The sequence below is a fragment of the Rana temporaria genome, chromosome 3 (genome assembly GCF_905171775.1).
Source record: "Rana temporaria chromosome 3, aRanTem1.1, whole genome shotgun sequence".
NCBI classification, from domain to species: Eukaryota; Metazoa; Chordata; class Amphibia; order Anura; family Ranidae; genus Rana; species Rana temporaria.
Window position 1 is genome coordinate 293,941,263 of NC_053491.1, and position 27,700 is coordinate 293,968,962.

Consider the following 27,700-nt stretch of genomic DNA (forward strand, 5'->3'; position numbering starts at 1 on the left):
CCAGCCAGGAAGGGAGTGGGGACGAGCGAGCGCCCCCCCCCCCTCCTGAGCCGTGCCAGGCCGCATGCCCTCAACATGGGGGGGTTGGGTGCTCTGGGGCAGGGGGGCGCACTGCGGGCCCCCCCACCCCAGAGCACCCTGTCCCCATGTTGATGAGGACAGGACCTCTTCCCGACAACCCTTGCCATTGGTTGTCGGGGTCTGCGGGCGGAGGCTTATCGGAATCTGGGAGTCCCCTTTAATAAGGGGGCCCCCAGATACCGGCCCCCCACCCTAAGTGAATGGATATGGGGTACATCGTACCCCTATCCATTCACCTGTAGGCAAAAAGTAAAAGTTAATAAACACACAACACAAGGCTTTTTAAAATATTTTATTATTCTGCTCCGGACGCCCCCCCTGTCTTCGTTATTAGCTCAATTACCAGGGGGGGCTTCTTCTTCCGCTCTCCGGGGGTCTTCTCCGCTCTCCGGGGGTGTTCCGCTCTCCGGGGGGGGTTTCTTCTTCCGCTCTCCGGGGGGGGCTTCTCCGGACTCCGGGGGGCTTCTTCCATCTTCTCCCCTCTTCCGCTCTTGACTCGGCGAACCCCGGTTCTTCTGCAGCTCTCCGGTGCCTTCTTCTTCAGCGCTGGCTGCCTGCTATGTTTGTGTGTTAGCTCGATTTCAAACAGGCAGCCGGCGCGGTCTTCTGTGGCGTCAGGGTCTTCTGGTCTTCTCCCCTCTTCCTATGTTGCCTCGTCGCCTGTTGTCGCTGTAATGATGGAAGCGCGCCTTGCATCACATTTATATAGGCATCACCGTCCCATCATGCTCCGGTAGGTACCCACGTGGTGGGTGCACGTGGGTAGGCACCCACCACGTGGGTACCTGCCGGAGCATGATGGGACGGCGATGCCTATATAAATGTGATGCAAGGCGCGCTTCCATCATTACAGCGACAACAGGCGACGAGGCAACATAGGAAGAACAGAAGACCAGAAGACCCTGACGTCACAGAAGACCGCGCCGGCTGCCTGTTTGAAATCGAGCTAACACACAAACATAGCAGGCAGCCAGCGCTGAAGAAGAAGGCACCGGAGAGCTGCAGAAGAACCGGGGTTCGCCGAGTCAAGAGCGGAAGAGGGGAGAAGATGGAAGAAGCCCCCCGGAGTCCGGAGAAGCCCCCCCCGGAGAGCGGAAGAAGAAGCCCCCCCCGGAGAGCGGAACACCCCCGGAGAGCGGAGAAGACCCCCGGAGAGCGGAAGAAGAAGCCCCCCCTGGTAATTGAGCTAATAACGAAGACAGGGGGGGCGTCCGGAGCAGAATAATAAAATATTTTAAAAAGCCTTGTGTTGTGTGTTTATTAACTTTTACTTTTTGCCTACAGGTGAATGGATAGGGGTACGATGTACCCCATATCCATTCACTTAGGGTGGGGGGCCGGTATCTGGGGGCCCCCTTATTAAAGGGGACTCCCAGATTCCGATAAGCCTCCGCCCGCAGACCCCGACAACCAATGGCAAGGGTTGTCGGGAAGAGGTCCTGTCCTCATCAACATGGGGACAGGGTGCTCTGGGGTGGGGGGGCCCGCAGTGCGCCCCCCTGCCCCAGAGCACCCAACCCCCCCATGTTGAGGGCATGCGGCCTGGCACGGCTCAGGAGGGGGGGGGGGGCGCTCGCTCGTCCCCACTCCCTTCCTGGCTGGCCGGGTAGCGTGCTTTGGATACGGGTCTGGTATGGATTGTAGGGGGACCCCCTACGTCAATTTTGCGGCGGAGGGGGGTCTCCTTACAACCCATAACAGACCTAAGGGCCTGGTATGCTCCTGGGGGGTGAACCCATGCCGTTTTTTTCATTGAAAATTGGCATGGAGTTCTCCCTCAGGAATGCATGCCGAGCGACGCTGTCATTTTTTTTTATAATTATTTGTTTTCCCGGCGCGTCTTTTTTTCACCCGTCGTAACTTTAGTGTCCCGTCGCAATCCACAAAGCCGCCCGGCGTCAATTACGTTCGCGCGATGCACGTCGGGAAAATGACGTCACACGCATGCGCAGTACGGCCGGCGCGGGAGCGCGCCTCATTTAAATTGTAAACGCCCCCCGGAGAGGAGGAACGCCTTACGACGGCGGCACTTAACTTACACTGCTTGAAATTTTTACGTAAGTGCTTTGAGGATCAGGCACTTAGGTAAAAACTTTAAGTCAGTGTAACTTAACTGCTGAAAGTTAAGTTACGCCGCCTGGCTGAGGATTTGGCCCTGTGTGTTTACACACACAGCTCCCGGTCCCCGTTCTGTAACGAGCGATCGCGTGTGCCCGGCGGCGATCGTGCCCGCCGGGCACACGCACGGGAGTCGGGGGTGAGCGGGGGTCGGCGCAAGAGCCGATGTAGAGCTACGGGCTCTCGCGCAGGGGAGCCAACCTGCCGCCGTAAAACGACGGTGGCAGGTCGGCAAGTAGTTAATGTTGCTCTAGGCCTGTTGGCAGCCTCCCTAACCAGTTTTCTTCTCATCTTTTCATCAATTTTGGAAGGATGTCCTGTTCTTGATAATGTCACTGTTGTGCCATATTGTCTATACTTGATGACTGTCTTCAATGTGTTCCATGGTATATCTAATGTAGGATGTGACTAAGAACATGTCAGGAAAGACCTACTAGAACAGCTGAACTTTATTTGGGGTTAATCGGAGGCACTTTAAATGATGGCAGGTGTGTACTGACTCCTATTTAACATGAGTTTGAATGTGATTGCTTAATTCTGAACACCGCTACATCCCCAGTTATAAGAGGGTGTGCACACTTATACAACCACATTATTTTTTCTGTATTTTTTTTACCTCCCTCCCCTAAAAGATTTCAGTTTGTTTTTCAATTTGAGTTGTACAGTTTATGGGTCACATTTAAGGTGGAAAAAGTTCTGAAATAATTTATATTTGTCTTATTTTTTTTACATCACAGAAACCTGACATTTTAACAGGGGTGTGTAGACTTTTTATATCCACTGTATTATTTATTTATTTATATATATACTGGTGTGTATATATCTCTTTGCACAAAGGGACAAGGCCGGACACAATATTAGATGCCCATGTTCTTTGGGCCTTCAGACAGCACTGCATTAAAAACAGGCATGATTCTGTGATGGACATCACTACATGGGCTCAGGAATACTTCCATAAATCACTGTCTGTGAATACAGTTTTTTGTGCCAATCAAAAATGCAAGGTAAAGCTCTTATCATTTAAAGAAGAAGCCATATCAGAACATGATCCAGAAACTTCACCTTTTTCTCTGGGCCAACACTTAATTAAAATGGTCTAAATTTGACATTTGTCTTTTGGCAACCATGGGTGCCGTGTCCTCTGGGCTAAAGAGAAAAGAGACCTTATGTCCTGTTATCAGCTCTCAGTTCAAAAGCCTGCATCTCTGATGGTGTGCAGTGCATTAGTGCGTATGAAATGGGCAGCTTGCACCATCAATGCTGAAAAATATGTCCAGGCTTTAGGTCAGGCCTTGCATACTTCAGCAGGACAATGTTAAACTACATACTGCATCTATGACAACAGCATGTTTTTTTTGTAATAGAAGAGTCTAGGTGCTTGACTGGCTGGTCTGCCTGCAGTCTGGACTTTTCACCAATTAAAAAATGTTGAAACAAAAAATACAACAAAGATGACCCAGGACTGTTGAGGAGTTAAAATCCTATATCAGGAAAGAATAATCCTATATCAGGGAAGAATAGGACAACATTCCTCTCCCAAACCTCCAGCAAGTGGTCTCCTCAGTTCCTAGACATTTACAGACAGTTGTTAGAAGAAGAGGGGATGCTACACTGTGGTAAACATGGCACTGTTGCAATTATTTAGAGAGTAGTTCCTGCTATGAATTTCAAAATTATCTATTTTTTTTTTCTTAAAATGTAAAATGTTCTCAGTTTAAACTGTGGACATTTTATCTTTTTTCTATTGTGAATAAAATATGGGTTCATGAGATTTGCAAGTCATTGCATTCTGTTTTTATGTAGTGCCCCAACTTTTTTAAATACCAGAAGAATGTACAGTAACAGACTTGTTAGGTATGATACATCTAGTTTAGATTTAAGATAATTTTTATTAATACTATTTAAAATGCATAACACATGTTAAATGTAAAAAAAAACATTTTTTCCAAGACATAAATGCTCTAACCCCTAAGCCCATGAAAATTCATAATGACTTATAAATTAATGTATGGTATAGATATTACTGTATATACTTTTTAATAAGTGTTGAAAGGAGTTCCAACACTTATTAAAAAGTATATACAGTAATATCTATACCATTACAATAATTTATAAGTCATTATGAATTTTCAATTTTTATTTTAAATGACCATGTTACAGATTACTGTACATTAAAGCGGGAGTTCACCCAATTATATATTTTTTTTATCTTTTCCCCTTAGATGGATGCTCGTTTTGTCTAGGGGAATCGGCTAGTTTTTTTTAAATATGATCCGTACTTACCGTTTTCGAGATGCATCTTCTCCGTCGCTTCCGGGTATGGGTCTTGGGGAGCGGGCGTTCCTTCTTGATTGACAGTCTTCCGAGAGGCTTCCGACGGTCGCATCCATCGCGTCACTAGTAGCCCAAAGAAGCCGAACGTCGGTGCGGCTCTATACTGCGCCTGCGCACCGACGTTCGGCTTCTTTCGGAAAATCGTGACGCGATGGATGCGACCGTCGGAAGCCTCTCGGAAGACTGTCAATCAAAATAGGAACGCCCAGTCCCGCAGCCCATACCCGGAAGCGGCGGAGAACATGCATCTCGTAAACGGTAAGTACGGATCATATTTTAAAACAACTAGCCGATTCCCCTAGACAAAACGAGCATCCATCTAAGGGGAAAAAGGGTCATGTGCGGGTGAACCTCCGCTTTAACTAATTGCGATTAGCAATAACAGGCTAAATTATAATGGCTAGATGACTTGGTCAGTGCAACTCCAAAACTGCAGCTCTTTCGAGGTGTTCCTGGTCTGCAGTGGTCAACACCTACCAAAAGTGTTCCAAGGAGGGTCCACCAGTGAACCAGTGACAGCGTCATGGGTTGCTAAGGCTCATTGATGCATGTGTGCAGCAAAGGCTGGCCTGTGTAGTGAGAGCTACTGAAGCTCAAATTCCTGAAAAGTTTCTGGTTTCCAATTTTTGACAGAACACATTACATTGCAGCTTGTTACGTATGTGGCTGCAGACCAGTCAGGGTTGCCCATGTTGACCCAAGTCCACAGTCAAAAAAGCCTAAGGCCCCTTTTACACGGGGCGGATCAGTAATGATCCACCTCCGTATGTCCGTAAGCTCAGCGGGGATCGCTCCGTTGATCCCTGCTGACCCGGCGGATGACAGGGCGGTCTCCGCACACTGTGCAGGGACCGCCCTGTCTTTTCTCCGCTCTCCCCTATGGGGGGAGCAGGTGAACACGGACCGTATGTCCATGTTCATCCGATCCGCTCTGCAGACGGAAGAAAAAATAGGATCTTCTTTCATCTGCAAAATTGGATGTTTGCGGAGGCGGGTGATTACGGGTGTCAGCAGATGTTCATCCACTGACACCGGCAATCACATAGGGACCAATGTATGTCCCTTTTTCATCCGCAAACGGATGTATAAAAAAGCGGACATACGGTCCGCACGTGTGAAAGGGGCCCAAGATGGGCACGTGAGCATCAAAACTGGAACACAAAGCAATGCAGGAAGGTGGCCTGGTCTGATGAAATCAAGAATCATTTGAGGAACACAACAAGGTGTTAAATTGGCCTTCAAATTCTCAAAATCATATTGAGCATCTGTGGCATGTGCTGGAAAAACAAGTTTGATCCATGGAGGACCCACCCCGCAAACTACAGGACTTAAAGGATCTGCAAGTGACAACTTGGTGCCAGATAACACATCATTCATTTTGAGGTCTAGTGGAGTCCATGCCTCGAAGGGTTATAGTGGTTGGTCATAATAGTATGGTTGATCAGTGTGCATATAAATATATATGTGTGTATATATGATTGTGTGTATGTGTATATGTATGTATGTTATATATGTGTGTGTATATGTATGTATATGTTTGTGTGTATATATATATATATATATATATATATACAGTATATATATACACACACACTATATTACCAAAAGTTATTGGACGCCTGCCTTTACACGCACATGAACTTTCATGGCATCCCAGTCTAATGCCGCGTACACACGGTCGTTTTTTGTGATGAAATAAAGCTCGCTTCATAACTTTCTTCTGAGCATGCGTGGGTTTAAAAACGTAGTTTTAAACGTCGTTTTAGCTACACACGGTGATTTTTTATGACACAAAAAACTACGTTTTAAAAAACGACATAAAAAATTGAAGCATGCTCGAATTTTTTTTTGTCGTTTTTCAGAAGACATAAAACGACGTTTTCCCCACACACGGTTATTTAAAATGACGTTATTAAAAACTACGTTTTTTTTCATCACAAAAAACGACCGTCTGTACGCGGCATTAGTCTGTAGGGTTCAATATTGAGTTGGTCCACTCTTTGCAGCTATAACAGCTTCTACTCTTCTGGGAAGGCTGTCCTCAAGGTTTAGGAGTGTGTATATGGGAATGGTTGACCATCCATGTCTTTATGGACTTTGCTTTGTGCACTGGTCCATATCCTTTGGTGGAAGGGGGATTATGGTGTGGGGTTGTTTTTCAGTGGTTGGGCTTGGCTCCTTAGTTCCAGTGAAGGGAACTCTTAAGGCGTCAGCTAGAGGTGCACTAAAATTTCAGCCGCTGAAACTGTGTTTTTGATATTGTCCCAAAAAAAAAGCTGATACCGAAAGGGGGCCTGGGTGCTGCCCATTGTGGGAGTATTATCCTGGCATGCCCAGTCCTCCACCCCTCCCTCCTCCTCCCTGCGATCTCTCTGTGTCACGGACCGCAGGAACAATGTACCGCCTCCTGTGATAGACGGCACATTGATCCAATGGCGGGACATTATTACTGCAGCCCGGGCAATCCAAATCCTCTCTGCAACACATGGAGATTGCTGCTCTGATCTGGGCATGCACAGGCAGGCTGCATCCACAGGCACTGGTGAGGCTGCTGGGCACAAGGAGGCTGCATATAATGGGCACTGGTGAGGCTGCTGGACATAGGCAGAGGCTGCAAATGATGGACACTGGTGAGGCTGCTGGGCACAGGCAGGCTGCATATGACGGGCACTGGTGAGGCTGGATTGATCTCTTGTATCTTGCACTATGTAACTATGTAACTATGTCTACTAGAGGTGCACCGAATGGAAATGTTGCTAACACTATTAGCAGTGGGCTGGATTCAAGAAGCAATTGCGCCTGTGTAACCATAGTTACACAGCGCAATTGCTTACTTGCCCCGGCGCAACGAATGCTTCTGATTCAGGAACCTCGTTACGCCGACTGCAGCCTAAGATATGCGCGGCATAAGGCTCTTATGCCCGCATATCTTAGGCTTCATTCTTGCGATGGCCGCTAGGTGGCGTTCCCGCTGTGCTCAGCGTATAGTATGCAAATTGCATACTAACGCCGATTCACAACGTTACGCGAGCCCTGCGTACGCAGTTTACGTCGTTTCCGAACGGCGGTTTTCGCATAAGGCTGCCCCTGCTATTAGCAGGGGCAGCCAATGTTACGTAAACCCTTCGTTCCCGCGTTGTGAAATTTCAAATTTACGTAGTTTGCGTAAGTGATTCGTGAATGGCGCTGGACGCCATTCACGTTCACTTTGAAGCAAATGACGTCCTTGCGACGTCATTTGCCGCAATGCACGTCGGGAACGTTTCCCGACGGAGCATGCGCTCTACGATCGGCGCGGGAACGCGCCTAATTTAAATGATTCCCGCCCCCTACGGGATAATTTAAATTGCGCGCTTACGCCGGGCATTTTGCCGGCGCGCCCACACAATTTACGGAGCTACTGCTCCGTGAATCAAGGGCAGCGCAGTAAATTTGCGGGGGCGCAGGGCAAAAACGTTGCCCTGCGCCTCCGTAAAAAAAGCGCAAATCTACCTGAATCCAGCCCAGTGTGTTTAAGTAAGTGACTGCAGATATAATACATAAGATGGTCAGAGACTGAGGACATGATGCAAGAGATGGTTAGAGAATGTGGACATGATACAAGAGATGGTTAGAGACTGCAGACTGCATTTTTCTCGACTTTTCTTGCACTAAAAGTGCCAATAATGGCCTACAATAAATTCATATTGATTTAAATTGATGATATTAATTAAAAAGTCAAATATAATACTATTATATATAAAAATAAAAAAATGAAAAACTATAATTTTCGGTTTTCGGACTAGTGTATTCTTCCTTTTTGGTTTTGGAGTCATTATACCAAGAAATTTTGGACAATTTCATACTCCAACTTTGTGGGAACAGTTTGGGGATGGCCCCTTCCTGTTCCAACATGACTGCGCACCAGTGCAGAAAACAAGGTCCTTAATCACTTAAGGACCCCTTCACGCCGATATATGTCGGCAGAATGGCACGGCTGGGCACAAGCACGTACCTGTACGTGTCTCTTCAAGCCCAGCCATGGGGTCGCGAGTGTCCCGCGTTCGGTCACCAGAGCTGAAGAACGGGGAGAGGTGTGTGTAAACACACCTTCCCTGTTCTTCACAGTGGCAGTGTCATTGATCGTCTGTTCCCTGATATAGGGAAAGACGATCAATGACGTCACACGTCCAGCCCCACCCCCCTACAGTTAGAAACACACCTGGGGTCACACTTAACCCCTACAGTGCCCTCTAGTGGTTAACTCCTAAACTGCAATTGTCATTTTCACAGTAAACAATGCATTTTTATAGCCATAATGTCGCAGTCACGAAAAAAATCACTGATCGCCGCCATTAGTAGTAAAAATTTTTTATATATATTCATAAAAATGCAATAAAACTATCCCCTATTTTGTAAACGCTATACATTTTGCGCAAACCAATCGATAAACGCTTATTGTGATTTTTTTTTACCAAAAATATGTAGAAGAATACGTATCGGCCTAAACTGAGGAAAAAATCGTTTTTTTATATATTTTTGGGGGATATTTATTATAGCAAAAAGTAAAAAATATTGTTTTTTTTTTCAAAATGGTCGCTCTATTTTTGTTTATAGCGCAAAAAATAAAAACCACAGAGGTGATCAAATACCACCAAAAGAAAGCTCTATTTGTGGGAAAAAAAGGATACCAATTTTGTTTGGGAGCCATGTCCCAGGACCGCGCAATTGTCAGTTAAGGCGACGCAGTGCCGAATCGCAAAAAGGGCAGGGTCCTTAACCTGCATAATGGTCCGGGTCTTAAGTGGTTAATGACATGGAAGAGCATGTTTGGGGTGGAGGAACTTGACTGCCCTGCTCAGAGTCCTGACCTCAACCCGATAAAACACCTTTGGGATGAATTAGAGCAGAGACTGCAAGCCAGGCCTTCTTGTCCAACACCAGTGCCTGACCTCACAAATGCGCTTCTGGAAGAATGGTCAAACATTCGGATAGACACACTCCTAAACCATGTAGACAGCCTTCCCAGAAGAGTTGAAGCTGTTTAAGCTACAAAGGGTGGACCAACTCAATATTGAACCCTAGGGACTAAGACTGGGATGCCATTAAAGTTCATGTGCATGTAAAGGCAGGTGTCCTCAATACTTTTAAGGCCGCGTACACACGGTCGTTCCAAACCGATGAGAATGGTCCGACGGGCCATTTCCATCGGTTCACCGCTGAAGTGGCCTGATGGTCTGAAATGCGTACACACCATCGTTCCAAAAACCGATCGGGTCAGAACGCGGTGACGTCAAACACACGACGTGCTGAATAAAACGAAGTTCAATGCTTCCTAGCATGCGTTGACTTGATTCTGAGCATGCACGGGTTTTGAACCGATCGGGCAGCGGGCCATCGGTTCGATTTTGAAGCATGTTTTAAAATTTTGGACCGAAGGACAACAGACCGATGGGCTATACACACGGTCGGTTTGGACCGATTAAACTGAACCTCTGGACCGTGTCTACGCGGCCTCAGGGTTATTCAGGGAGGTCAAAAAGCACTTCAGGGCGTGATCAGCTGTGACGTTCCTTCTGTGTATCTCCTGAGGCTACTAGGGAGAGAGGTCAGGACATCTTTTAGGTCAGGACATCTTTTCTGTGGATCACAGATCCAACAAAGTGCTTTGTGACAAATCATCCAACTTTGAGGTTGACTTATCAAAAGCACAGTGATTCACACTCTTTTTTTTTTTTTTTGAAAATTCTGTTTATTAAAGGTTTTTGCATATATACAAAAAAACAACATTCCTTGGCACACCGCCAAGCTTAACTATCGGCCAACATGACCGGGAACACAAAAACTGTGCCATCGCAGATGGCATATTCACTACAAAACCTTCCCAAATCCTCCCCCCCACCCCCCCCCCCTACTCAGTTCCCGTCCCCGCCCAACCTTAAATCAGGACACCTTCAGCATCAATACTCCCCTCTGTGGCATGCCACTAACAGCTTCCCCGAAACACCTGGAACAGGAGCTCTACCCCACTTATATACCTAGTTGATCATACATCAGCCTTAGTTCTCTTTACCCAACCGTGTGATCCGATTCATACCAGGCCCTCCACACCTTTTCAAATTTTCCGACACATCCCCGGGATAGGTACGTTGCCTTATAGTAAGGCATCATAGCGTTCACCAAACCCTTCCAAAAAGCAATCTCAGGGGCCCCTGGATTCTTCCATTTCAGCAAAATGGCCTTCTTTCCATAGAACAACAAGATACTCAATAATGTTCTGTGAGCTCTAGACGGCACCACCTCCTCCACCAATCCCAGTAAACAAACACTAATCTCCTGTGGGACCGGTACCCCCAGCACTTGTCCAGAACACATGTTGCGCGTCAGCAGGGGAAAACGTACACCTCCAGCATTCGGCAGGTACCGATGGATAAATCGATGCCAATCTGGCCGGAGTATAGTATACTCTATGTAAAAATTTAAACTGGATTAGCCTGTCTCTCGCTGCCACTAGATATTTGAATGGACGGTCCCACATTTCATCCCATTCCTCTCCCTGTACACCCGGAACCTCTGCTCCCCATCTCTCTCTGCACTTGAGTAATGCTTTGGGGCTGGCCTTAAAAAGTTCTTTGTAGGTTACTGACAAGGTCTTTGGCAGATCCTCCGTCATAAGTAAGTCTTCCAACCTAGAGGGGAAAGATTCAACTTTCTGCGATCCAAACTGAGACTGAAATGCATGTCTCAGGCTTAGATAGCAAAAAAACTGAGAGTTCGGAAGGTCGTGTTTGGCTTTCAATTGATCAAATGTTAGCAGTTCACCATCCCGAGTAACATCCTTGAGTAGTTTAACCCCCTTAGACGCCCATCCGGGTGCACCATCTAGTTTGTAGAAATGATGGAGTTTAGGGTTCATCCACAACGGTGTTGAGGGGGAAAATCCTGTATAACTCGGAGAGGCCAGCCTCTCTACCTCCTCCCAGGCTTTGATCGTAGCTTTCATGGAATGTGTAAGGGGAAGGTCCCTGCCCGTACCTCTATGAATGGCCAATCGCAGGGACTCGTATGATCCGAGATGGGCAGCCTCAAGCACTGTGGCTGAATCCCCCGCATCTGAGCTCAGCCATCTGTGAACAAACACCAACTGACCAGCCAAGTAGTACTTGCGCCAGTCAGGGAGCGCCAGTCCCCCCTGACCCCACGGTTCTTGTAGGACTTTCAACCCCACCCTAGGCATTTTTGGAGCCCAGAGAAACGAGCTTGTGAGACTATCCAGTTTCCGAAAGAAGGACTTCGGTATCCATACCGGAGCGTTCCTCAGAAAGTATAGAATAACCGGGAGTATTTTCATTTTCAAGAGGTTAATTCTGCCAATCAATGATAATGGAAGCTTTTGCCAGACCAGCGCTTTTTGTTTAAAGAACGTCAAAAGTGGCAGCAAGTTGAGGGACATGTAGTCCATCACGCTCGCTGTGACCTTCACCCCCAGATACGTTATTTGTTTGACCCATTGAAGAGGCAGGTCGGGATTCACTTTTATCCTAGCCCCCTCCTCTAGTGGGAGTATGGATGACTTCCCCCAGTTGACTTTCAAGCCAGAAAATTTAGTAAACCTGTCCATAATATCCAAAGCAGTGTTCAATGACTCCACGGGATCCCTCAAAAACAAAAGAAGGTCATCAGCATATAATGCCAAGCCCTCATCTATACTCCCCACCCTGATGGCCTTTACCTCCCCCGACCCTCTCAATGCCACAGCCAGGGGCTCCATCATAAGGGCAAATAAAAAGGGTGATAGGGGGCATGCCTCGTCCCTCTCCCTATCGTGAAACACTCAGAAGTTGACCCTCCCATGTGAATAGCCGTCCTAGGATTACTGTATAGCAATTTGATCCACTGCCTAAACCCCTGGCCAAAGCCCATTGTCTCGAGGACTGTGTGCATAAAATGCCAGTCCACCGAGTCAAAGGCCTTTTCTATATCTATGGAAACTATTATTCTACAGGACGCGTCTAAATTGGGAAGCTGTAAATGCGTAAAAAGTCTTCTCAGGTTTGTGTCAGTGGACTTACCCGGCATGAAGCCCGTCTGATCCACATCCACTAGTGACGATATGACCAGAGCGAGTCTCTTTGCTAGTACCTTTGTCAGAATTTTGAGATCCATATTAAGAAGAGCAATAGGTCTATACGATGAACATTCCTGCAGGTCTTTACCCGGCTTAGGTAATAGGATAATATATGCCTCGAGCATCGACGCCGGAAGCGTCTTATGCTCTAAGCAGCAGGCAAACAAAGTCACAAGCCTGGGAGCTAATTGCTCCGCATACAACTTGTAGAAGTCCGCCGGGAATCCATCCGGACCCGGTGCTTTATTAGGTGGAAAATCAAAGATAGCCGCCTCCACTTCTTTTTTTAGTGATTTTTGCGTCTAAAGTCAAGCATTCCTCTTCGGTAAGTTTGGGGAGACTCAGGCCCCCTAGTAAATCTCTCAGCTCCTCATGGTCATATGACGGGATAGGAGCATAAAGGGCAGAAAAATATGTTTTAAACTCATTCAACACTGCAGTCGGGTCCCTGACCAGGTCGCCCGCCGACCCCTTTATTACTGAGATATGTTCGATATGGTTGTGGTCAGCTACCAACCTGGCCAGCAGCTTACCATTTTTATCCCCTTCCGAGAACAACAAATTTGCCCTGTGCTTAGCTTCAGTATGTGCAAGGTCATTGTAATGTAGGGAAAGTCTGCGTCTAGCTTCCAGTAGGGCAGTATACGTGTCATCAGTCTTGTCAGTGGCATGGACAGACGCACATTCACGCTCCTTGTCCTGCAACCCCAGAACTTCAGCATTTTGGTCTACTCTCACTCTCTTAATAGCCGTGATAGCTTCTCCCCGAATTACCGCCTTAAAGGCGTCCCAGACCACTGGCGGTTCTGCTGAGTCTACGTTCAGGTCCCAGTAATTACCAACCAACTCTAGCAGATGCGCAGAGACCTTCTCTTCTAGTAACCAACCCGGGTATAGCCTCCAACTCCCCCCCCCCCGACTGCCGGAAAGAGCAAGGAGAGAACGAGCGGATTATGATCCGATAAGCCTCCCGCCAAGTATTCTGCCCCCCTCACATACGTCATCATAGCCTGGTTCCCAAATGCCAAATCTATCCTGGCCGAGGAGCGGTGTGTCTGCGATAAATGAGAATAGCATACCATGTTTTGGTATTGAGCACGCCATATCTCCGTTAAACCTGCCATGGAGGCCCATGCCAAGAGGTCCTGGGACCCACTCCGCCCTGGGTTTGAGGAATCTATCTCCGCCAATGTGGCATTAAAATCCCCCATAATCAGGAGCGGCAAATGAGCAGTTGGCGCCAGCTTAACATATAAATCATACAACAATTGTACATTGAAAGGAGGTGGTACATACACAGTTACAAGTAACAATTTGCGATTACCCATATCCAACACTACTGCCGCATATCGTCCCCCCGGATCGGTTATCACCTGATGGATCGTGCATGAAAGTGATCTACTGATCAGAATGGACACCCCCCTGGCAAATGTGGAGTATGTGGCATGAAATGCCTTTTGAATCCAATGCTTGCGTAGGGCCAGAATTCTACTACCCTCCAGGTGAGTTTCCTGCAGGAGGACCACATGCGGCTTGACTGACTTCAGATACTGGAACATTGAGGCTCTTTTAAATTTACTATTCAATCCTCGGATGTTCCAAGATACCACCTTAATCACATTAGCCATAATCTATTTTACCAAATAGTCCCCAGGTGCTTCTGTCGCACGCCCAGGAATTTAGTGCAAAATAACATACCATACCCCGAGGAGAGGCCCTTGCTGGTCGAGGACCGAGAACTGAGTAGCAAGCATCAACTGAGAACACCCCCCCACCCTCCACCCCAAACTTCCAACCCCCCTGCCATTATACCAGATCATGACAAAAATAATAATAAAAAAAAGGTAAACCATGAAGCAAAAAGGCTTCAAAAAACCCCCCCTTCATCTGGTATGCAGCTTTACCCCAAAAACTGTGTAAACCCCCAGGAAATTAGATGTTTTTGAAAGGTCCTCTGAACAGTCACTTGTCCAGCAGTAAAAGCAAAAAGCAAGTAAAAAAGAAATCAACCTTAGCCCTAGAGAGCTCCGCCAAAACCTCTGCAATGTGGAGCCAAATAACCAGGACCTAATTCCTCGTGGAGAAAAGAACAGTACTCCACCGCCATTTAGTGGCGTCAGATTGGTAAGGCATATAAGACCCAGGGCAATAATAACAGCAGAGAGTTAGCAGCCGTCCCGAACCCTTGGCTTCTCTATGCAATTTCCAGGATGATCTTGTGTAAAAACGAGCAACATGCACATAGAAGCTCGTAAAAATCATCTCTGCCATAAAAATAAAATTAAAGAAAAATAAATAAATATGCCACACAGCTTCATGTAGCAGGAAGAAACACTGTACTGCACTTCGATGCAAACTTAGTGAAGAAAAAGGTCCACTAAAGAACCAATAGGTCTGACATACAGACAATTAAGCCCTGCCACCGGAGAAAAACACAAAATAAAACTAAAACGGCGGCCAGCAGGAAAAGTGCAATCAGCCTGAACGCTGGAGAGCTTAGTAACAGGGTCATACTCATCTTGCAGCGAATCTTCCTCATGGGTTCCTATCCAGCCATTCACACGCAGCACGTGGGTTATCAAAATTTTTTACAGAACCTTGGTGTTGAACCCACAGCCTACTAGGATATAGCGTGCTGTACTGTATATTTTTTCTCTCTCAGTCGTTTCCTGACATCATTAAAGGAACGCCGTCTTCTCTGTGTTTCAGCCAAAACATCAGGGAAAAGCATTACCCTGGCATTCTCATATTTCAGGTCTTGGGCCTTTCTGGACGCAGTCAGGATCATATCTCTGTCCCTGTAGTTGAGGAATCTCACCAGAAAGGGACGTGGGTAGTCACCCGGGGGCCTCCTTCCCATAGGCACCCTATGCGCCCTCTCCACCACATATGTTGGCGGTCTCTCGCCCAGATTCAGGAGATTTTTAAAGAAATTTTCAGCAAAGGTGGTAGATTGTGGGCCTTCAGCCCCCTCCGGGAGCCCCACCATGCGGACATTATTTCTCCTTTGCCTGTCTTCGGCGTCGTCTGCGCGGCCTTGTAAGAGCCTCACTACTGCCTGCAGCTCTGCCAACTGATTCCCCTGGGATTGTGTCTCATCTTCAACAGTAGACATCCTTCCCTCAGCTTCTGTCAGCCTCCCCCTAATTTTATCCAAGTCATGCCTTCTCAAGGTACACTCGGTGGCAAGGTGGTCAATGCTTACCATGACCGCAGCCTTGCTGGCACTGATTGCCTCCAGAATCGGCCGGGTAATCGCCTCCTGGGTTGGATCCTGAACCGGAGGACCAGGCTGGGGATCATCCGCTCTGGCTAGCAGTTCAGGGACCTCCATCTGAGCAGGCTTGCTCGTATGCTTTTTGGCACTGCCAGCAACAGCCGGAGGATTCAAGATGGCGGCGGGCGAGGTCTCGTCCGCGCCACGTGAGGAGCGGGTCTGTCTCTGGCTCTTAGGGGTCTGATGGCCGTGCTTCGCTGCTCCCCTTCTCATGTCCAGGCGTTCCCCCACCAGGATCAGAGGTCTAATCTCCAAAAACCGGGCTCGAATCGCTCCCAAAACGGATGAAAGAGCAGGAGTATTGCGGAGCTCTCACAGAGCACGTCCTGCCTTGCTTACATCCGGACACGCCCCCAGTGATTCACACTCTAAAACCTGCCTGCCATGCTGATGACATTCCTTTAAAGGAACATAAGGATTTACTATAAAGGCTTTGAGACATTCTGAGCTCCCCTTAGGGGAGTGTGCCTCATGTGGTGAAGATTTGGGTGTTTGGTGCACGCTTTGATTACTACTTAGAATCACCTACTATTTTCAGAAGCTGAATGTACTAACTGTCATCACATCGTATTATATGTTTAGAAGACAAATCTATGTCAGGTGAAATCTGGTGGACTGGCATAAACACTGTTATAACATGGAACTGATACAGTGAACAAACTGAACTTTCTTATGTTACTATATTACAATGTATATGTATCTCTGTCTCGTATTTTCTGTATATACACGTGTATCTCATAAAATTAGAATATCACCAATAAGTTAATTTATTTCATTAATTCAATTCAAAAAGTGAAACTCATATATTTTATATGGATGCGTGATATATTTCAAGCACAAGGTGATGTACCATGGCCCCTTTTCTCCCAGGAAACACCCACCACCACCTCCATTGGCTCACAACAGACATTGACCCACGTGAAGGAGGGAGAGCAAAAATACAGAACCAGGGGGATGGGTGGTGGAGGCTGAGATGAAAGGAGATACAGCTAAATAGTTGTAGCCTTATATGCAGATGATGTAAACCCCTTTTGGCATCCAGTATTCACTTTCTTAGGGAATTGCCCAGCAACTATTCCCCAAATCTGCTACCTCTAATTATATATTTAGACATTAGATCAAATAGCCACATTAGTAATTAGTAATCTGCCGATATGCATTTTGTGTGTATCATTAGTGCAAATTAGTTTTTTTTTTCCTGACCATACTGTAATTTATGTCCACTGACATAATGCACCTTAATACCTAATTAAGTTAGTTTAGCAGTAGAACTACTTTAGGAAGATGTCAAATGCTTAGGATATGTCCACCTTTGGAGATAAAATTGTTCAGCGAATAAAAAAAAACAACATTAAATTTTATTGTTAAATGGTAAGGCAATTATAAAAGTGTGGGCACCCTACATAATTATTGGCCTAAAGTATATGAAATAGTGTAACCCTAAATGGTAACTTATAAAAAAGATGAAGATGATTATGCTATGAGATTTTGGGGTGAGGTTCTTGGGTGGCTCTCTGTCAGGAAGTCTAGAATGCAAACTAAAAAAACACACTTATACAAATAAAACAACTTTTACATATTTTTTGGTGAATTATATTAGATCTTTTCCAAATTAGGTCAATTGTATTATTGACTAAAATAATATACAGTATATATATCCATACAACAGCCTCCCAAACCTTTATCTCTTGCTAAAAGCCAGGTCTGTATAGCAGATAAAGATCTAAGGCCTCGTACACACGTCCGAGGAACTCGACGGGCAAAACACATCGAGTTCCTTGTGAAGCCGCCGAGGATCTCGGCGGGCCGAAAATTTCCCATTGAACAACGAGGAAATAGAGAATATGTTCTCTATTTCCTCGACAAGATCCTCGTCGGCTTCCTCGGCCGAAAGTGTACACACCACCGGGTTTCTCGGCAGAATTCAGCTCCGACCGAGTTTCTGGCTGAATTCTGCCGAGAAACTCGGTCGTGTGTACGAGGCTTCACACATCCTGGTGCCAAAACTTTTCCTGTTAAAATGGACCAGTCTTCGACCATTGCTGGGAGGTTTGGGAGCCTGCAGGAGGTACAGTAAGCAAAACACCTCCTAGATGCCTACACTTTATACCTGAAGCAGTTTGTCTCCTTTCAGCCCAATGACAAGAACACTTATAGCATAACTAAGGGGTTTGGAGTTAGTGAGCAGTTAGAACCTTTGTCAATTTTTTATTGCTGTGGTAAAATCCACTCTCTCTAGTTATGCTTATCATCAATGTCACAATGACTGAAAGTATGGGTAAATGCAAGGGAATTGCCCAATTTTTACAAAGATATCCTCTAACTTCCTGTTGAGTTTACAGAGCAGGAAGTGAATGGAAATATCCCAAATCAGACACAGATCGCAAAAAGACATTGGTTTTAACCTTCCCCTACATAATTTTTATTTATTTTTTTACTTCAGATATATTTTAGGAAAATGTTTTAGTTTAAAAGGTGTTATATATTATGTACAATATTGTGCAAAGATAAACCTTCAGTGATTCAGAAAACTTCTTTAAGGTACGGTTTTCTGAAAGTCAGTATAAATGTGGGCTAGGGTACAATTTTGCCCCCTCATATGACAACACTCAGTCTTTGATGTATAGATCACTAAGACTCCAAGATCTTAATAATGAGGTATGCTTACTCTACCCAGTCTCTGAAAGGTGTTTACAGGTGAGAGGGTGACAACTGTTCTTACAAAACCTTGAAGTAACTGACGGTATTCTTTTGCACCTTATGGTACATACTATACAGAATTGCTTTGTTTTCTCAAGTACAGTGGTGTAGCTTTCACTAAGGTCACAAACTTGGATGTGCTGTCTAAAAGGGTGCTTGGATCACAACATTATGAGCAGAAGTATAAATCTATTGGCAAGTAATATAATTTGTATTTGTTTAAATTTTAAGCAAAGTTTTGTTTTAAGCACAATTTGAAAAGGAGGAACTGGAGATTTAATTTAGTTTCCTACAAATGTTATGTAGGCCTATCATAATTCGTTTTTAAAAAGTGAAATTTTAGTATCAGGCACTAATTACTTGCTTCAAATTGTATTAGCCATATGAATAATACGTTTTTATGCATTTTTCTAAGTACAGGATTGGTGTGGGTAACTGAAGGTGAAAGATGTGTTGCAATACTGTAAAATGTTACTGGTTAGCCATAGACATTACTCAGACTACTTACTAACTGCTACTGCTTTTATACTCCTGACATTTTATTTTTGACGATCCCGCATACAGCTCTATCGCTTTATCCTCTTTTGCTTCCTGACCTTTTCACACTGCACTACTATCTTCCCGCTCGTGCTTTTCTTTGCAGCTGAACCTCATTCACAGTGAGATCAGTAATTTAGCCGGATTTGAGGTGGAGGCTGTTATCAATCCTACCAATGCTGACATTGACCTTAAAGATGATATAGGTAAATGGGACGTGGGTTATATATCAGCTGACTGTTGAGTGATAATTATAAATTTTAAAAATGCAGAACAATTATTAATGCCTCAATTAAAAAAAAAAATAAAAAAAAAAAAATAAGCGACTCTAGATCCGCAGATTTTTCATGTCCTCCTTTTATAATTATCTCTCACTGTTAGCTGATTTTTTTCTTACATAACATTTTTACTTTTTCAGTATCTCTCAGAGGATAATCTCTCACTTTTGCACGTTTTGCATTGTTTAGATGCATGATCAAAAAAAGGTTTATTTCTAAATAATTCACATATAGTTGACTAATGTGATATCTGATAAATAAAGATATTTAATATTAACCATATTGGCGTTTTAAAGCAAGCATTTGCTAGCATTATCAAGGAAAGCAGATCATTGTAATTTAGCTTAATAGTGTATATTAAAATCATGTTTCGCACAGTACTTTTTACAGTTGCATTCTATATTACTTGGTTTGCATTCACATAAAATACCTTAGTTTTATTCACCTGTTTAATATTGTTTTTTTTAATACTGTTAATAATGGATTTCCCACAGCATGTCAATCACTTTTGTTGATGTTTTAGAAGCTGTGGAAATGTTAGGTCCCATTGGGTTCACTATTCTCTTTATGTTTGTTGCATGCCGTGTAAATTTATATAAAGTACTCGTATAAGCACCTAGAAATTTAATTCTCAGTATCAGATGTATTTTATTTCACACACAAACAGATTTTACATGTAGCAAGCAAATTTAAGAAATTATCTTCTGACAAAACTGATAAATCATGTCTTAACATTTTTCATTTCATTTGGCAAAGTTGGTTGTAGTTTGGAGAAAGTTTGACGGTCAGCATCAACTTAAAGTTATGTAAACCCAAACAACTGTCTTTACAAGGATATTATTAAGGAAACTATCTTAATCAATAGTATGTAAAAAATGTTGCTACTTTTTCCAGAAATGTATTTTTTAAGTCGTTCCTTGGCCTAGCAAGGTAAGGTGAGAGAATAATTTAAATTTAAAATTAGTTTTTTTTATAGGTAAAATGGTTGTAAACCCTTACATATACCCAGTGATGTGATTAGCCCCAGGTGATACACAGATATTAAACAAATCTTCCTATGTAAGTTGTACCTGTCTATCTGCAGTCTTCTCTTCTCTACATCCATTCAAAGTACAGAATGTATCTGAGCTTTCAGAAATCAGGGGCTGGGAAGTTGAAATTACGCTCTGGAAAGCTCAGTGAGAACTCTGAGAGCTGATTGGAGGGAAGGGACCTCCTTCACACAGCACACAAGAACAGAGTTGAGGCTGTAAATCACAGGCTGTGTGCTGGATATCCCTCCCCTTGTCACCTTTTTTCTCTTTTTGTCAGGAAAACTTGTCAGAAGTGACTCATGCAGATAGCAGAGGAACGAGACAGCAGACAGAAATTACACTTTGTGTCCTGAATTGACACTCCTACACATTATAGAGAGAAATGGTTTGTTCATATTTCATGTCTGAGATTTACAGCCATTTTAATGTATGAATTTAATTTTTTCTAAAAAGTTCCTGCTTGTATAAAACAAGCAGATTATAAAAGTTACAACAAATATGTATAAATTGTCAGGCTGGGTTATGTACATCCTTAGGTTGAGGTACTAGTGGGTACTGGTCCAACATTATGATCATAAATTCTATAAAAATTATACTTTTTATTTGTATAGGGGTGTGTTTATCAGCAGTTTCATCCAAAATTCATACAACTCTTACACAAGGTTCACACATTTCCACATATGATTCCATGTAAAAGTGGATGAACCATGGTTAAAAGTCCTGTTAATCTTTGGTGAAATCCTTGATTAATTGATCCTTAAGTTATTCTACTTTATGAATCAGTCTGAGGACAAAGGAAGCTTTTTTCTTGAACAAATTTCAAAATGTGAATGTGGGTTTAGTTTTACCTATTTATTTAAATTATATGTATTGCAATGTACATGTGCATTCCAAAGATGAACATGGAATTACATCCATTGGCATAGCAATCAAATTAAAATTTTCAGGGTGTTACGGAATTTGTTGAGTCGATAACGGTATATAGAATGCTCTAGCAAACTATTTTTCTGAATTTCCGTGAGTGCGTTCAAATGAAATTCTACTAGTGTATTGGTAGCTTTAAGATTCTAGCAATTTGTAGCTTACACAAGGTTTTGATTTCGCCCCAGACAGCTAAATGGAGCAGCAAGGGAGCAGAAGTAAGGTTAAGTATATGGGCCTGGGGAAGTTAGCCCCAAAGTAAAGCTGTTGTACAGCTTTCTAGCACATCTTTTCTTTGGCCCGGATTCAGCTAGATTTGCGCATTTATTACGGAGGCGCAGGGCAACGATTTTGCCCTGCGCCCCCGCAATTTTTTTGCGCTGCCCTCGATTCACGGAGCAGCAGCTCCGTAAATTGCGCGGGCGCGCCGGCAAAATGCCCAGCGCAAGTGCGCGCAATTTAAATGATCCCGTAGGGAGCGGGAATCATTTAAATTAGGCGCGTTCCCGCGCCGATCGTAGAGCGCATGCTCCGTCGGGAAAGTTTCCCGATGTGCATTGCGGCAAATGACGTCGCAAAGACGTCGTTTGCTTCAAAGTGAACGTGAATGGCGTCCAGCGCCATTCAAGAATCACTTACGCAAACTACGTAAAATTCAAATTTCGCGACGCGGGAACGACGTGTATACGTAACATTGGCTGCCCCTTACGAAAAAACCGCCGTACGGAAACAACGTAAATTGCGTACGCAGGGCTCGCGCAACGTTGTGAATCGGTGTTAGTATGCAATTTGCATACTATACGCTGAGCACAACGGGAATGCCACCTAGCGGCAATCGCAAGAATGCAGCCTAAGATATGCGGGCATAAGAGCCTTATGCCGCACAGATCTTAGGCTGCAGTTGGCGTAACGAGGTTCCTGAATCAGGAGCACTCGTTACGCCGGGGCAAGTAAGCAATTGCGCTGTGTAACCTATGGTTACACAGGCGCAATTGCTTCTTGAATCCACCCCTTTGTTTTTAATGTACCCTGAAGAATGTGTATTTGTGAAATGTTAGTTGTACTTAAGTGTTCTACCCCTGTGCAGCTATATACTGATTTACTAAAGTAGTATACTGATCTTTTAGTAAAGTGAATGTTCATTGAGCTTGGTTAATAAGGTAAAGCTGTATTCATTTCAATAATCCAATCATATGCTAACTAATTATTTTTATTTACTTCACAGATTATTGGGTATTTAAAGTGAACACTGGTTTACCTTATTTACGGTCAATCACTTTGAGGGAACAACGTCTCGTCTTTTAGTAAATGTACCCCATTATGTAAAGTTTTCTCACTTAGGGCTGCATGAGCACACCTCTTTATGCACAGTGGGAAAAGGGATGACATTCTTAAAAAATACATTTCTGTAGAAAGTAGCATTTTTTTTAGCTGAAATTGGCATTTAAATGTGTATAGAATTTGTGACACAGCATGCATGTTTTTGCACATTACTACTGGCAAACTCCCAGGAGCAAGCAAAATGTTTTGGCGCTCGCAACACGTGTGCATTTCCTTAGTGTGTTTGGGGTGCCCTTAACAATTTATAGTGCCATTAACAATTGAGATGCACTCCCAAGCGCATCTAACGAGGGCAGCGTGTTCCTGTGCGGTGCAGGAAACGCATTTCCCACACTGCAATTGGTGTGAATGAGCCCTTAAGGTTCCAGTACAATTGATATTGTGTAAGAGATGGAGAATAAGAAACTACAACCGACTTATTGTCCTTCAGAACCACTATGCAGTTAAATTCTTTATTTAATCATTTGTATGAACAGTGTTATCCACATTTTAAAATATCATTTAGTAAATATAATGTTGCCTTCATGAACACCTCCACTGCTCCTTTCAGTATTTCATAATTCAGGTGGATTTCAGTATATACATGAGCTTTGAAGGTAGGAATACAAGGATCAAGGTAAACTGATGAATGCACCATATGTCCCTTATCCAACCTGGTTGACGTACATGTGTTTGCCTATTATAGTTGCAAGTTGTAAAGGCTGACATTGCCAACCTCGAAAGCGATGCTGTCGTTCATCCGACAGGCTCTGACCTCTACACCGGTGGTGAAGTAGGTAATGAAAAATTTAGTGATGCAGCATTTCATACCTGTATACAGTATAGTATAGTATATGCATGGTTATTTAGGAGATTAATTTGCTGTATTCATGGTTGAATTAAGATGACCTAAGGGTAAGCATACTATACAAAACACTTGTTGCCTACAGGCAGAAGCAGCATGCAAAAATTTTAAAAAATAAACTGTTTCTGCTGAATGTTTCTTATGTATAGTATACAGTTGCAACTCATAACATTTTGAATATAATCATTCGGTAATTTAATTCAAAAGGTGAAACTCATATATTTTATATAGATGTGTTACACACAGAGTGATATATTTTAAGCATTTCTTTCTTTTAATTTTAATGATTTTGGCTTACATCTAATGAAAACCCCAAATTCAGTATCTCAGAAAATTTGAATATTACATAAGACCAATAAAAAAAAAGGATTTTTAATACAGAAACGTTGGCTTACTGAAAAGTATGTCCATGTACAGTATAGTATGCACGCAATACTCGGTCAAGGCTCCTTTTGCATGAATTACTGCATCAAGGTGTGGCATGGGCGATCAGCCTGTGGCGTGTTAGCCTGAGGTGTTATGAAAGCCTAGATTGCTATGATAGTGGCTTTCAGTTAATCTGCATTGTTGGGTCTGGTGTCTCTCATCTACCTCTTGACAATACCCCACAGATTCTCTAAAGGGGTTTAGACTGTGGAAAATGTTGCATTTTATTTGGAAATCAAGGCCCCAGAATCTAGAGGAAGAGTGGAGAGGTAATAAATCGAAGTTGCATAAGGTCCAATGTGAAGTTTCCACAGTCATTAATGATTCGGGGAGCCATGTCATCTTCTGGTGTTGGTCCACTGTGTTTTATCTAGTCCATTGTCCGCGCAGCCCTCTACCAGGAAATTCTAGAGCACTTCATGCTTCCCTCTGCTGATCAGCTTTATGGAGATGCTGGACTTGACACCTGCCCATACTGCCAAAGGTACCAATACCTGGTTTATTACATGGTATCACTGTGATTGATTGGCCAGCAAACTCGCCTGATCAAAACCCCATAGAGAATCTGTGGACTATTGTCAAGAGAAAGATGAGAGACACCAGACCCAACAATGCAGACTAGCTAAAGGCCACTATCAAAGCCACCTGGACTTCCATAACACCTCAGCAATGTCACAGTCTGATCACAATCTATGCCACACTGCATTGATGCAGTAATTCATGCAAAATGAGCTCCGACCAAGTATTGAATGCATACTACACTGTACATTGACATACCTTTCAGTAAGCCTACTTTTTTTATTGGTCTTATTTAATATTCAAATTTTCTGAGATACTGAAATGTGGGTTTTCCATAATCATCAAAATGAAAAGAAAGACATGCTTTAAATATATCACTCTGTATGTAACGCATCTATTTAAAATATGAGTTTTACTTTTTGTATTTATTTACTGAAATAAATTAACTTTTTGATGATATTCTAATTGTGTGAGATGCTCCTGTATATAGGAAACATCCAGCATAAAGTTTTTTAAACATCTAATTCAGTCAGGAGATACAAGGATTTATAGGGGTTACTGACCCCTATGATATCTGCCTCTGACTGCCCTGATTCATACAGTATATTGAGTGACTTACTGATAGCTGACAAATCAATCAATGTACCTAGAGGCAGTTACATTTTTCTGGTGACTCAAAAGCTCCTGGCACTTTAAAAATGAGACAAGTTTACAGCTTACATACAACCATTATAAACCTGAACTCCAGGAAAATATTAAAAGATCACCATTTACCCAGTGTTGTATTTATTAGGCATTAGTATATGTATATTTTCAAACGCTTAACTTCTCTGTTATTTTTGCCTTCCCCAGTGACTCCAATATATTTCACCAACATTTTGGAGAAACTACAATTCTTAATTTCCCTCATACCCCCTACTCAGCCCATCTTTTTATAGGTTACTAGGTTGCACCTCGTGGCAATCACTGTAAAGCCCTTCAGACTTTTCACCTTGCACATACTCGTGTGGCCTTGATAGTTTTGCAGTTGCACTAAATATTGCAAGTTGCACTAAGATGCATTAATTTTCTGCTGCGTTCATTCTTCAACCTAGCACAGGGTATTCAATTCATATGGAATAAGCTGCCATCTATAGAAGGATTTGAGCAGTGTGAACACCTATTTGTCGGCTCACAGCGATCCCCAGAATATAAACTGAGCTATGCATGTGCAGCTCAGATTACAGCATCTGGCCTGATTTCTGTGTGTTTTGAAATGACTGGTTCCTGCACATGCACAGGAGTGACATCATTCCATGCCAGCTAAAAAAATAGGCGCCAGCTAACTCTAATTCTTTTAGCATTCTAAGAAGGTAGGACATCTATTTGCAGCTTAGCTAGATCAAAAATTCTGAGAAGGATTTTTGCAATTCAGCATCCAAACTCCTGAAATCTCAGAGAACATTCAGTGCAGTTACATCACAAGTATCAATATGATCACAAACTGCTAAATTATTCAGAATGCTGATAAACTGTCACATACCTGGTGGAGAGGGGGCTTCCTCTTGTCCAACACCCCTGGTAGTGATGACAGGAAGTGTAGCAGGTTGCTGGAGTTTGCAGGAATCAGGTGACCATAGATCACCAAGCAGGAACTGGAACATGTGACACTTGATTGGCAGACAGGAGTGTAGTCAGTACACAAGCCAAAAGATCATCTACAGTGAGGTACAGGAATATCGCGCAGAAACAGAGTCAGGACACAAGCCTGGATCGGTTCACAGCCAGGCAGCGAGGTACAGAAACACAAGACAGAAGTAGAGCCAGAATACAAGCCAAGGTCACAGCAGGCATGCAGAAATCCAAGGACAGGTCAAGGGCAAGCCAAGTCATACACAGGTTGGCAGGTCAAGGCTCAGGTAAAGCAGGAACAAGCTGAAGATCACTCAGCAATCCATCTATGTCAGAGTCCAGCTTAATTAGGCTGTTTGGCGCCAGTGCCTGTACATGTACGCAAACATCTGCGCATGCGCTTATGTTTTCTCCACACACTAATGCTTTTTTTCAAAAGTGACAATGCCTGTTTTGCATTGAGCTTTCGCTCAAACATGCACATGAGTATGAGAGTATTGTTTCAATGTCATATTCCTCATTGCCACTGACTACTGTAGGTGCTGGTGGACCTAACATCCAGGGAATGGATCTAGTTTTGTGTGCTTTAACAAGGATACATGAAAGACTGGGTGAATTTTGTATGTTTCTGGGAGATGCTGGATTTATTTGTCTCTTGACGACAAATGGACCAATATACTGTATCAACAACACCTTGAAAAAGTATTCATACCCCTTTTCCACATTTTGTCATGTTACAACCAAAAACGTAAATGTATTTTATATGATAAACCAACACAAAGTGGAAGGAAAGTGATAATGGTTTTCATTTATATTTACAAATAAATGTGAAGAGTGTGGCATGCATTTGTATTCATCCCCCTTTACTCTGATACAACTAAATAAAATCTAGTGGAACCAATTGCCTTCAGAAGTCTCCTAATTAGTAAATAGAGTCTACCTGTGTGTAATTTAATCTCAGTATAAATACAGCTGTTCTGTGAAGCCCTCAGAGGTTTGTTAGAGAACATTAGTGAACAAACAGCATCATGAAGGCCAAGGAACACACCAGACATGTCATGGATACATTTGTGGAGACGTTTGCAGGGTTAGATTATAAAAAAACATATCTCAAGCTTTGAACATCTCACAGAGCACTATTTAATCCCTCATCTGAAAATGGAAAGAGTATGACACAACTGAAAACCTACCATGAAATGGCCATCCACCTAAACTGACAGGCCAGGCAAAGAGAGCATTCAACAGAGAAACTGTCAAGAGGCCCATGGTAACCACAGCTCAGCTGGGATAATCTGTTCACAGGACAACTATTAGTCGTGAACTCCACAAATCTGGAGTGGCAAGAAGAAAGTCATGGTTGAAAGAGTCCCCTTTGCTGTGTTCCCCACGTGGCTTCTCGCAAAATGCAAACATGTGGAAAAATTTTACTTTTTGACCTAAAAGCAAAAGGCTATGTGTAGCAGAAAACTAACACTGCACATCACCCTGAACACACCATCCCCACCGTCAAACATGGTGGTTACAGCATCATGTTGTGTGGATGCTTTTCTTCAGCAGGGACAGAGAATCTGG

The 27,700-nt window shown here is 43.6% G+C and overlaps 1 protein-coding gene across 3 annotated transcripts in view; it reads left to right on the forward strand.

Annotated features, from left to right (window-relative positions):
• The window catches only part of LOC120932405 (core histone macro-H2A.1), a 210,639-nt gene that overhangs the window by 94,129 nt on the left and 88,810 nt on the right, over positions 1-27,700 (forward strand). For 2 of the 3 annotated variants that reach the window (XM_040344751.1, XM_040344749.1), the window contains one exon: positions 19,261-19,360. In XM_040344751.1, coding sequence (XP_040200685.1) covers positions 19,261-19,360 — 100 coding nt within the window. Of the gene's footprint in view, positions 1-19,260; positions 19,361-23,413; positions 23,505-27,700 lie in introns of all 3 variants that reach the window. The other variant, XM_040344750.1, reaches the window with a different exon arrangement.